This window comes from Electrona antarctica (genome assembly GCF_951216825.1).
Source record: "Electrona antarctica genome assembly, chromosome: 13".
Lineage (NCBI taxonomy): Eukaryota > Metazoa > Chordata > Actinopteri > Myctophiformes > Myctophidae > Electrona > Electrona antarctica.
In genome coordinates, this window is record NC_136794.1 from 25,043,592 (window position 1) to 25,056,746 (window position 13,155).

The 13,155-nt window shown below is 43.4% G+C and overlaps 1 protein-coding gene across 1 annotated transcript in view; it reads right to left on the bottom strand.

Moving 5' to 3' along the window:
* Positions 1 to 13,155, bottom strand: part of ptpn4a (protein tyrosine phosphatase non-receptor type 4a) — a 110,003-nt gene that overhangs the window by 15,464 nt on the left and 81,384 nt on the right. The window contains 6 exon segments of the mRNA XM_079518444.1: positions 677 to 836; positions 7,843 to 8,007; positions 8,799 to 8,933; positions 9,491 to 9,559; positions 12,862 to 12,956; positions 12,958 to 13,035. Coding sequence (XP_079374570.1) covers positions 677 to 836; positions 7,843 to 8,007; positions 8,799 to 8,933; positions 9,491 to 9,559; positions 12,862 to 12,956; positions 12,958 to 13,035 — 702 coding nt within the window.

Sequence of the window (13,155 nt, forward strand, 5' to 3'; positions counted from 1 at the left end):
CCACCCGCATCCACCCTCCATATCTGTAGGCTAGCCTCACTCTGTGTGTACTGTGTACACACAGAGTACTGTGTACTAACTCGCAGACAATACATTTCCTAAGCGCGAGCTCAGATTAATGTTTTATAAGGTCCCAAACCTTGTAACATTTTGAGAAGAAAAAACACCAATAACCACGTGCGTGTGCACTGTACACGCACGTGCAGATTATCATGTAGGCTGTTTCTACAATGGGAGGCCTTTGGAGGCTAGCAACGGAAGCTAACGGAAGCAAGAAAAACGTACCAATAATATTTTTTAATCAAATCTTGTGTTTCTCGTGGATGGCCCAGATGGTAATAATAGCTTTCCTCGAGATATCTCGTGGATGGCTTGGATTGGGTTAAACTTTTCTTTTTTGTAATTTATGTAATTTCTTATTTTTTTTTAATTCATGACATTTTTTAGAAAAATCTGGAAAAGTTAATATTGAAATAATTAAAAACAAAAGGTTAAGGGATATGTATTCAATATTCGCCATAAAAATGTGTCTGCGATCCACAAATGGGTCCCGACCTACTGACCTATCGATACGATCATCTTAACAATTATGTTTGGATCGATTGAATAAATGAGAAGGGCTTTTGTTTTTAATATATTATCAAAGCAGTGAGTTAAAGAGTGAGGCCACGCTCACCGTGGTCTTTTCTGCGTTGATGGGGACGTCGTACATCTCGTTGACGTGGTTGTCCAGCAGACTCTGCTGGGAGTGGGCCTGGATGATCTGACTCAGGGTCTTTCTGCTCAGCTGCTTGGGGGGCAGCGCTGGGGGCTGGCCGTCAATACCCTCTGGAGAGCTGAGAGAGGGAGAGAGAGAGGGACACAGAGAGAGAGAAGTGGATGAGGTGAGGGAGAGTGTTGTTTTGTGTAATTACAGCACATAAGTTCATGATGTAAGTTCAATATTTTTGACGGGCACTAGCCCCTCCTATTCCCAGCTTTGTGTTTCTGTGTGTACCCCATTGACGATATGCACACGGCTGCCATCTTGCCATCAAGGTGCTAACTAGGTGCAACTTCCCATGGACAGCCCATTCATCCAAACAGAAAAGTCCTATCTGATTGTATTAAACAACATCAAAGTCACCAACATTGCAGCTGTACGAAAAGCTTGAATTATCCTCTCTCTCTTTTTCTTTTTTTTTGCCCACAATTTTGTAACCCATTTTTCACCCCTGTGTCAATTATCTAATAATGTGATCCTGGGCTCTACACACCCTCCGCCAACCTGGGGAGAGCAACAGACTTTAACTCATGCTTCCTTCATGCATGAGTGTCCAAGTCGCTCCTTTACACCTGACAGGGGGGAGTTTCCCTGGTTGGACATAGGAACACGTCATTCCTACCAGTTCCTTTCCCCTCCATCAGGCGCCCCAGCTGGCCAGGAGGAGGCAGTTTAGAGACCAGGATTACTGCATGTTTTTGTGAAGGTACCTACCGAGGGGACACGGGGAGAACATGCAAATTCCACACAGAAAGGCCCTTTTGCCAACCCCGCCTCAGGTATGGGCACTGATGACGCGGAGGAGAGGACGCCAGCGCCCACAGCGTCCCAAGCGGGAATGGAACCCAAGACCTTCTATCTGTGAGGCGACAGCACTACAGACTGTGCCACCGTGCCCCTTTTATCCTCTTCCTGTTTGTTTCATAAAAAATCCACCGTAGACATTTTATGAGCTACTTCCTGTCAAGATATTCCTTGCAGGTGATTCCAAGTATTGGAGTTTTTAGTAAAGCAACCTCCTGCATTATGTGCAAATTCAAAACCGGTGGTACGCAGGGCTGTTGAGTGATATCCAACGAGCACTCCCAAACTCTGACACTTAAAAAATATATATCATGCACAGAATTTCTTGACAGGAAGTAGCTCATAATATGTCTACGGTGGCCACACACACACCTCCAGTTTAACGGTGGAAAAGCAGGGGACAGAATGGAAGAAAGATGAGAGAGACAATGAAAATAATATTGTAACGTCATTACGTACAAAAACTTTACCTCAATACCAGATTTTAGGAAGGAGAATGACTGTGTGTGTGTGTTAAGTTAAGTTACAAGGCTGCATTCTGGAGCGCCATCTGTCACGCGTGCCAAGCTGCGTTCACCTTTGGAATACTACGACATTCAGTCATTCTCTGTCCCGTAAGGGTCCCTTTGGTTTTATTTTACACTCTCAGGTATGGCTTTCAGTCGCAGTATGGCTGTGCCTCCAGGGAGGAGGTGGAGGGATGAAAGACAGTCATTTCAGTGTGTGTGTGTGTGTGTGTGTGTGTGTGTGTGTGTGTGTGTGTGTCTACGATGTGCACACGTACTGTACCGCGTGTCAAAGCACTCCTCAGGGGAGTGAGCAGTGGTAAAGAAAATGTACATGTTTTACTTAATTACTAAGAAATACTTACAAGTAAAAGTCCAGAATTCAAAATGTACTTGAGTATAAGTACTCATTATGCAGAAGGTCCCATTTCAAGTTTACAAATGTATAAAAAAAATTCTTTTGAAAATAGCAGATCTACAAGCTCACAATGTGTCGCATCATGTGGTGAGCTTGTAGATCGGCTATTTTCAAATGTCCAAAATGTATATTATATAGGGCTGAAGTGGTTAATGTAAGTTTTGTAATAACGAATAACAATCTAGTTCGAGATAATTGAGAATCTAATCTCTATAGTAACATTAAAATAACAGTAACTTTTCAAATAATATAGTGGAGTAAAAGTACAATATTTGCCTCTGAGACTCTGGAGTAGAAGTAAAAGTATTGGAAATTAGAAATACTCAAGTAAAGTACAAATACCTCAAAATTGTACTCAAGTACAGTACTTAAGCAAATGTACTTGGTTACTTTCCACCACTGCCTGTATGGCGTGTCAAAGCGCTCCTCGGGGGAGCGAGCACCAGTCAAACCACATTGCCCTTGTTTGGTCGGCTACCGCTCGGTGCCACTCTGTGCCTTAAAACAAACACACGTGCACAAGCGTGTATTGTCATGTCATCAGAAGGTTGCCATACTGTCTGTTACAGAATATCATATCATCCCATTGACCCACTGTTTCCCAAACAGTGGGTCAGGGCCCATTTGTGGGTCACGTACCAAATCACGACTCACGACTTGAGTAAAAATCAATTTTTTCTTTTCCTAGAATACTATGTCACACAAAAGTAGCAAAAATAGTAGAGCTTGTAGATCTGCTATTACCTGAGTCCTGACCACTTGCTTTGTGCTTCTGCTCTCAGTCAGGTCGTCATAACCAAGAGTACAAACAGACTGAATTATTAGTCTTCACATGGTTGTGTATAACGCTGAGTGAAACGGCTTGCCTTTAGTTATTTTCCCCCCAACATAGCCTGTGTGTGCGTGCGTGCGTGCGTGCGTGCGTGCGTGCGTGCGTGCGTGCGTGCGTGCGTGCTAGGGAGAAAGAACAGGTAATGATGTCATCTTTTGGCTCTGTGACAGAGAGATGAACAGACAACTTGGCACTGTGTGCGTGCGTGCGTGCGTGCGTGCGTGCGTGCGTGCGTGCGTGCGTGCGTGCGTGCGTGCGTGCGTGCGTGCGTGCGTGCGTGCGTGCGTGCGTGCGTGCGTGCGTCTGTGGAGAAGCCTCATGCTGTAGGTGGTGGAACACAGTAATGTTTCTTAACCAGCCTGGATTCCAACTGAGAAATGTTCCATCTCACATGGGAGAAAAACATACACTATCTGCCGTGTGTTTTGATCCCGTTTCAGATCACTGAGCCAGACCAGAGGGACCTGGCTACTAGTTCCACAGCTTGGCACAGACTGTGTTAAATCACAAGCACAACATTTTGGTTCACGGTCAACAGGCACACCGGAACCAGAATCAATGTGAAACGAGGGACATCCAACGGATTCTAGCTGTCGTCTACACAGGATTTCATTCTGTGTACCAAGGCCAATGAGCACTGTGTTGACTCACATTGTTAAATAGTTACAGTACCTCTTCCGCTCTTCAACCTAAGCCTTGGACTTTTTATGAAAACGGAAAGGGCACATGTTTCACTGACATCATATGAGTGTCGAGTGTAGAGGACTACTTTTAAACTACAGTACCTTTATTTGCCACCCATTCCATTAATTTCCTAGGCTTCGGTAACATTATAAAACAGACACACAATCATACTCACCCACATACAGGCATGCTCTCCCAATACTTGTGAGGAATGTCACACTATATACCGTAGTCTGATTTTATTCTTTTGATGTTTTCATCGTTTCTTCTTTGAGCTTAATTAGTTTTAGGAATTTACCACATTCGTGCGCGCACACGCATGCACCCACGCACACATGCACAAGCACACCAACCTTCCAGTTCAGCCCTGTGTCGTATAACCCCTCAGCCATGCCACCCCGCCTGTAAACAGTCTTTTTTAACGGGCTGCTTTTCAAAGGGCTCATCTTTCCATTTAGGCCTGTAAAATGACATCGGCGAGGGTGTGAACCATCGGGAAAACCCACAAACACACAGGCAGACGGCTTAAAATCTGCCGTCTCAGCAGCACCGCCAGACAGAGTGGCACTACCGCTGACGACTTCAATTAAAACAAAAAAATAAAATTAAAACGCTTGACTTGTTGACTTGTGTGTGGGATTTATGAGGTGGGAGGTTTTAACTATTGCTGCACCCACCAGGTCAAGAGCGAGCTTATTTGAAAGACTACTGATCTGGTCCTACAACACCATCCCTTGCCAGAAATCTGTTATTTTCGACAAACGCTGCCGTCGAAAGACCACATATTCAGCCCTGCGGGAGGCCATTACGGCCGAAGGAGAGGGGATTATGTTTTCACTCACTGTGAGCACAAAAATATATAATTTCACCCACTTCTTTGTCTGTCTGTATGTCAGCAGCTAATCTCCGGCACAGCTGAGCCGATTATTTAGATCAGGCGTTCCCAAACACTGGGTTTGTGGGTCAGCCATTTGTGGGTCGTGGACACATTTGTATTTATTTTGTTTTGAATTATAATTATTTCTAAAAGTAAGTTAAATAAATTCCATTAATTAGAAAACGAATGTTTAAGAAGTATTGAAAATAGCCGATCTACAAGCTCACAACACGGTGCAAAGCATGTGAGCTTGTAGATCTGCAATCTTTACTAGTGTAGGTCCCGGGCGAACGTCTAATTACGTTGTTGGGTCTTGAGCTAAAAGATGTGGGAACCACTGCTGTAGATCATGACACAACTCCACATAAATAGGCCCCGGGCATTTGTGCCAGACTTGATTTTCCGGCATTTCACTTTAAAGAACCTTTTTGCTACTACTCCTACAAATGTTGTACAAAACTCAAATTGGTACACAATATCTCCGGAGTAATGTATTTTAGATTTTAGCTTTGGCTGTTTTGGAAGTACTGATTTTTAGAAAGTATCTGTAGAATTGGCCCCAGGTCCTACTGGGTTAAAGGGGCATTCCACTCATTTTCAACATTTTACTATGTATGATATGCCATATCACAATAGCAAATATCCTAATGCATGTCAGTCTTTATATATAAATAAATAAATAAATAAATAAATATAGAAAACCAAAAAATAAGGGACCCATAAAAATGTGTCCGCGACCCAAAAATGTGTCCGCGACCCACTGTTTTGGAACCAGTGCTGTACACACATCATCAGCTAACATGGCCTTTGGGAGTTTTAATCTCACATGAAGAATCTTTTGTATGTGCCATTTTCTTCAGACCATTTCTATATTGACAACAATGACACTCGTCAGTCGTCGCCGGCATTTGCTTTGGCAGCAAGTACTGAATTATTTCAAGTTGATGAAAGCCACTTGGGAAAAGAAAAGAAAGGCCACAGATCAGTGTTCTCATTAGGAAATGTCCCCTTCCCAAACAGTGGGTCATTTTGCATGGGTCCAATTATGTTTTGTTTCCTACATTTAGTTTTTAATTATTATTATAAATTATTAAAACATTTTCAAAAAACATTCCCAGAAAAGCTAAATATGTCATGAATTAAAAACAAATTCATGATTTTTTTCCAGTAATTTCATGAAGCAATAAAAGAAAAATCAAAGAAATTCCATAAATAAGAAAACAAATAATGTCACTATAGTTTGGGTCCCGGGGCGGCAACAGTCCAACAGTTACTGCCAGCTAATGCGAGGACACCATTAGGATTTTTCCCACACGGGACCTCCAATACAAACACCCTGAAACCTTCAAAACCTTTCATCAGTTGTAGTTTAACCGGGGCCAAGCGTGTCAGGAGTCGAGTGTGTGTGCGTTGCATTTGAACACGAGCGGGTGTGCTATCAGTGTGACTGACCTCTGACAGCCTTTCCAAAACACTGGTTTGTTTTTAGTGCCAATTGGACACAAATGAGGCAACGGAAGGTCTTTGACCGGCGGCACAAATCCAATCAGGCCACAGATCTTTTTTTAGGACACGTTTAAGCCAATTCACACGGTTCTACTCACTATTTATCTTTTTCAAGGCAAACAGAGTCAGCTAAACTGTAAGATACTGAGTGTTAGATTTAAGCCTGACAGTTTAAGCCATTAAGAGACCTGAGGCAGATTCGACAAAATGCCTTCTAAATCAGTAGTTCTAAAATGTTCAAGATGTTTTAAAAAATGTTCAACAATAGCAAAGCATTAAGCACAAGCACGCAGCGCAGCACCAAGTGACGCGCTGTGAGCTTGTACTATTCTGCTATTTTTGAACAGCCACTGCAAACATCTAAAATGACACAGATGCTGGCCCGGTTTTAATGGGTTAAGGTGCGGGTAAATGTTTACGCTCATTGTGGCAATGCTATACTGAGAATGCATACACATTTTGTATGCGTGTGTGTGTGAGTTTGCGCAAGCTTAAGTTAAAGCACTATTCATACTTGTCGCGCAGGGAAAACAAACGGTCTAAAGCTCACAACGTGCCGCTTCCAGCTTGCAGATAGACCATCTGTGCAATTTAGAAAATCGACGACAATTTCCGCCTATACTGACAGACATGGCCAGAATAGGTGAGGCCGGGGTTAATGTGGTTAAGGCCAATAGTTGATGCCTGTGGTCTGTGCTAATGTGCCAAATACCGTACGGCGGGTTACTGTAGAACCCACATGTCAATGCTTTGGTTCAATAGTCCGCAAGTTACAGGGGGACACTCTACATTAACCTGCTGTAGTGTGTGTGTGTGTGTGTGTGTGTGTGTGTGTGTGTGCGTGCGTGCGTGCGTGCGTGCGTGCGTGCGTGCGCAAACACATCTCTTCCTCGATTCAGAAACGCTGCGGTCGTAACAACATGATACTCTGCAAACAGCATTCATCATCACACAGTGACACAGTTACACAGTCCCTTTCCTTCAATTTGGCATTATTGAGGTTACGTCATTGTGAGAAGTTATGTTACAATCGTTTGTTGTAGGTCAACATTTTCTACACATACAATATACAGTAGAGTATTACATACAGTATACAGTAGAGTACAGTATTAGAGCATGAGTAGTATGTGTACTCTATGCATGTCTTGTTACTGTATGTATAGAGTATTTGTTTGGATTTGAACCTGCATCCCTTTTATTCTTCTCATTCAATCTGCAGTGTTTTGTGTGTGTGTTTCTGTATGTGTGTGTGTGTGTGTGTGTGTGTGTGTGTGTGTGTGTGTGTGTGTGTGTGTGTGTGTGTGTGTTTCTGTATGTGTGTGTGTGTGTGTGTGTGTGTGTGTGTGTGTTTCTGTATGTGTGTGTGTGTGTGTGTGTGTGTGTGTGTGTGTGTGTGTGTGTGTGTGTGTGTGTGTGCGCACGCACGTGCGTGCCTGTGTGGTTGAGACTTACGGGGTGGAGTCCAGGCTGATGCTATTGGCCTGCGTGGACGATGCCGACTTGTGATTGGAGGAAAAGACGGGGAGGCTTGGCGAGGCGTGGATCACATGATCGACCAGGTGGCCCACGGACGACGGCCGCATACGCGTGCCCTCTTGTACGAACATTGAATTCCTGCTTCACAAAAAAAACACACATTATCCACATAAGTCTTTTGTCTCCCAAACATCATTAAAATAAGATCTGGTTGCAAAAGGGGTGAAGTGGCCCTTTAACCACTCCTGGCGTCCCTATTTGGGGTATATCATTTCTGTCCCTACACACCAAACGCTGTTCTTTCTGGAATCAACAGCTGGCACCTTTATCTTTCTTTATATTTATTTCATAATTTTATAACCCATTTTTCATCCGGTGCCAATTGCCTAAGATGTAATCCTGGGCGTTACTCTCCCTATTCCAACCTGGGGAGAGCCCTGAACTGAGCTCATGCTTCATTCAATGCATGAGGAGTGAGCAAGCTGCTTCTTTTCACCTGACAGGGGGAGGTTTCCCCAGTAGGACGTAACGCGTGGAGGAACATGTTATTCCAACCAGTTCCTTAAATTCCTCTCCATCAGGCGCCCCGGCTGGCCAGGGGGAGGCAGTATAGAGACCAGGATTACTGCATGTTTTTTTCTGAGGCTACCTACCTACCCTATGGGACACGGGGAGAACATGCAAACTCCACACAGAAAGGCCCTTTCGTCAACACCACCCAGGGTATGGGCACTGATAATGTTGAGGAGAGAACACGCCCCACCCCCCCAGCACCCACAGCATCCCCGGCGGGAATCGAACACGGGAACTTCTAGCGGTTAGGTGACAGTTCTACCGACTGTGCCACCGTGCCACTTGCCCCTTCATCTTTCTGTGTGCACTGGACAGAAGAGTTATTGAGAATTAAAGTATGTCAGGACGACGGCACTTACTGGTTGGGCGTTCCGGGAGGCGAGCGAGTGGGCAGGCTCTGAGTTTCTAGTCTCTCGTCTGATAGGCTGTTCCTGCTGACTGACTCCCAATCGGTCCCGCCCACCAGCTTCCTGACCAGCGGCTTGCTGGGAGATCTGCTCAGACCGAAGACACAAGACCAATGAATGATGGTTCTTTCCCTTTCACATACACAGTATGTCATGCATTGATGAATAAATTAGCCTTCAGGGACCAATCATCGATACCCAATAAAATGTGTTCATTTTATCCATTCGCAACTCCGAAAGTGTACAGATCTTTTTTCGAAAATGTAGATTTTTTATTTCTATATATTTATTTTTTATTTTATTTTTTACACAAATCTCTTCTGTGGGTCTATGGCCAAAACATTTTCAGATGGGGGCACGCGGCCAAGTAATTCGGGATTATTTGGCACAAAAAACATTGAGAATTACTGGTTTAGAAGGCATTTGTAGAAGGTCTTAATCGGTTAAAGGGGAATACCACTAACTTTCAATATTTTACTGTCATTAATATACCTTAGAGCTGTTGTGCGGAAATAATAAAAAAGTACATCACAGCTCTAAGGTATACAGTATTAATGACATAGCAAAATGTTGAAAATGAGTGGAATTCCCCTTTAAGAGTTAAATTACGACTCAGGATTTCATCCAAAACACATGATGCTCACCTGGCGAAGACCCGGTCTTTAATACCCTTCTCCTTTCCATACTGCACCGACTGCACCTCCGTCCGACCACTGGGGAGAAACACACAACCCCAGAGACATTGGTATGCGACAGAACATTACAAACAGGCCATTATTTGAAATCGCCTTTTTTCCATTCATATGAAAATCAGGTATTACTTGTTGAGACTGACCCAATAGTTTTGGAACTCCTGTATGTCGAATGTATGTCGATTAAAAACCTGCTACAGAGAAAAACATGAATGGGAAAATAAAGTGATTCACTGAGATCAGTGCCCGGATCTCCCCCTTTTTTATCTGATGTTTTGTTCCGACTGATCCAGGAGCACCTTTTTACTATTTTAACATTGACTTATACATCTCCGTTGAGCACCTGGTTGTATCTTTTTTTCTCTGCCGTCCCAGACTATATTGCATGTGAATGCTTGTGTATACAACATGAAGTTATAATATAATAATGCAAAGTGTTTTCACAAGAGCACCAGTGCCGACAGAAGCGCCTTCGAGTCAGGGGCTTTGACATTTCAAAACCACCACCAATATCCTCTGATATATAGATAACAAAAGGTTTTGTGACATCGGCAAGATAAAAAAAAATCTCCCATAACTTTTTTAGGAGCGATGGAAGCAAAGCACAGGGTGAAATACAACAGAGTGCGACAAATACTGACACATGTCAGCACGCCATGTGACATTCAGCAATCAACACTAACATCTCACAAACTAAGACATCGGGAATGTCTTAGTTACAGCAAGCTTCGGGTGAACAAGAACAAAGCGATACATATTGCATCCAATCCCTTCACTTTAAAAACACATGCTGCGGCGTTCAGAGTGTTATTTGCTAAACCTGAGCGTCAGTCAGTCAACATCTCAAGGGCATAGACAGACATCAGAGCAGACCTGCTGTAGAGTCTTCGCTCGAATCCCTGATGCTCAATAATGCATCGTGAGATTCGTGAGGCCTGTCTCATCCGACGCCATTCACAGGGAGGGAAAAAAGATAACGTTAAAATTGCGGTAAAAAAAGAAAGACAAAAAGCAGAGCCCGACTGACGCCAGATGTTTGGATCTGATGCCATGGTGCGTTGGGGGCTTTGGCTGGTAGAGGAAACTTTTGTAGACTTAAAAAAATCACACCGTGTGAAGTGAGGGGGGCGCTCTAATCATCGTACATCATCAAGAATGGTGGTCCCTTATTGGCCAAGGGTTCCAACCGGCATACATACGCCGATTTGCTCCGACACATATTGTCACAGGGCAGCCCGTGCCCTATACAAAGACAATGATTGGGGACATTGCATAAACTTTACTACGGCTGCTTCCAATTCATTATCAATCAGCCGGCTTGGAAGTGGCGGGTCAAGTGTTAACTTGTATGTTCTATTTATTGATACTGTAACTGAAATGCATTGCTGAAGTATACTACTAATGGTTTTAAATGTATTTATTGATTTGAAGTTGAAGTGATTGTGAGTCACACCTCCCCTCTGCAGTGGCATTCCTGTTGATTGGGAAGGTGCCAAGTGCTGGAGAGGAGGAGGGGTGTTTGATTTGAGAGCAATCTTATCTAAAACAAAACTATAGTGTGGGTATGAATGGACGTCCGGAATTTCATGTTTAAGTTAATGTTAAAACCTTCAGTAATGGTGTGTTAACTCATTGGCCTTTGTATGCTTATGGTGAGTTAATTGAATTGCCAATTTGCTGTGATATGGTTTGGTATGTCTCACTCCTATAAAAGGGAGCCTGCAGCTGATGTGTGGGAGTTAGACCTTGGTTGACACACAGGTAACAGCCTAAGTGAGAGCTGCCAGGGCCCTTTGGAAAGTAAGGGTATGGCCTGTTACAGCTTCTCCTTGTTTTAGGTGTTGTTCAGTAGTGTTGTATTCAAGTGTGTTTATGTTTGTACATCTGTTATGTTGGCCAAATCTTGTTTTTCGTCATTGTCTTTGCCGATGCCGCACTGTATCATAATCTGCACTGGACTGGAAAGGTGAATAAAAACCCTAAAAGGGCATTCTTGGACTCTTCTGTCTTTTTGGAGCCTTGGCCGGTCGGGCCAACTTCACACATATGACGTACATTCTCCGTTCATTGTCAATGGCAGTTTTAATGTCTTGTTCAGATAACACAAACATTAGTTCTCCATTCATTGTCAATGGCAATTTTAATGTTTGTTCAGACAACACAAACATTAAAGCTGTATATTAATATAGAAGGGGCTAGCACACCTCAAAAGAAAATCGCCTAAAGTATAAGTATATAAGGTTGAAATCGGACACTTATTGGCCGATACCGATGGTGTCAAAGTAAAACGTTTTTGGAAAGAAGAAATCATAAAAAAAATGAAATTAATTCCTTTGTATATTTAAGTTATTTGTCATATCTGCCCTGTGCAAGTTGTGATTATGAACCTAAAAGGCAAACAGAAATTAAAATTGTAACATGTGTTCAATGCCATGAACACAATTAAATTGTTAATTGCAATTATGTGTGTGACAATTAATTGTCAACTTACATGTGTAATCATGTCCTACAGTATGTATATCAACTACAGATAAGAGCCGTTTTGTTTGGGAGAAGAGATTTCAGAGTGCGTGTCGGCGACGTGTCTCGCACTGATAATTGAAAAGATCTCGGGGCCGACTGCTACTGCTGCACATGCTCAGTGCACTGCACACACATAAACACATGCACGCGCATGCCTGTGCAGACACACACGCAGACGCAAATGCATGTAGACACAAACATTTCGGCGTCTCAACAGAAACAATTTCCTTCTTTTTTTTTAAGAAACCATACATTATTTAGGTGTGTTTTTTTTCTCTGGGAGGGAAGCACGACAGGAAACAGATAGCATCCCGTCCCTCTAGCTCCAAACCGCTGACTTTTCATGACCCCGCAAACATTTCACCTATGTCAGGTGGAAACCTCATATGTTCAAAAACTGTTACTTTTCAGTTTGCAAATTCAAAGGTAACAGATCGACGAGATCGACAGCTTGCCGATCTGCTACTTTTTCCGCTTTTGCGTGACGCTGTGGAATGATCAAGTAGGTCAGTAATTTACAAAAAAAACACAAACTTTAAAATACTGCAGATGGAGGTTTCTGTCCGACGGGGATAATTTACTCCTTGACATTTCACTGAGGCCATTTGTGTGGAGGAGACAATTTACAAATTGAGGCATTTAGCAGAGTGTTTAGCATTATTCAGAGTGACTTACAAAGTATACTATAAGATCAGATTGTCATTTGTCACTGCTGGCAGAAACCTTGCATGCCCAAAACTGCTATTGACGTGCATGTGCGTGTCTGACTGGCTGTGTGGCGTGTGTGCGCTCTCTCCTACCAGTATCTGAACTTGGAGCCCAGGGTGAAATAGTGTGCAAAGAAGTTCTTCTGAGGCGGTACTGGTCGGTCCAGCCTGAAGAAGGTGTGGTGCTCTCACACACGCCTTCCAGAGGTTCTTACAGGCACGGTAGTTCACCATGTTGAAGCCCAGCAACGTCTCTCTGGACTCACACTAACATGGAGGGGGGGGGGGGGGGGAAGAAGAGAGAGAGAGAGAGAGAGAGAGAGAGAGAAGAGAGAGAGAGAGAGAGAGAGAGAGAGAGAGAGAGAGAGAGAGAGAGAGAGAAAGGTT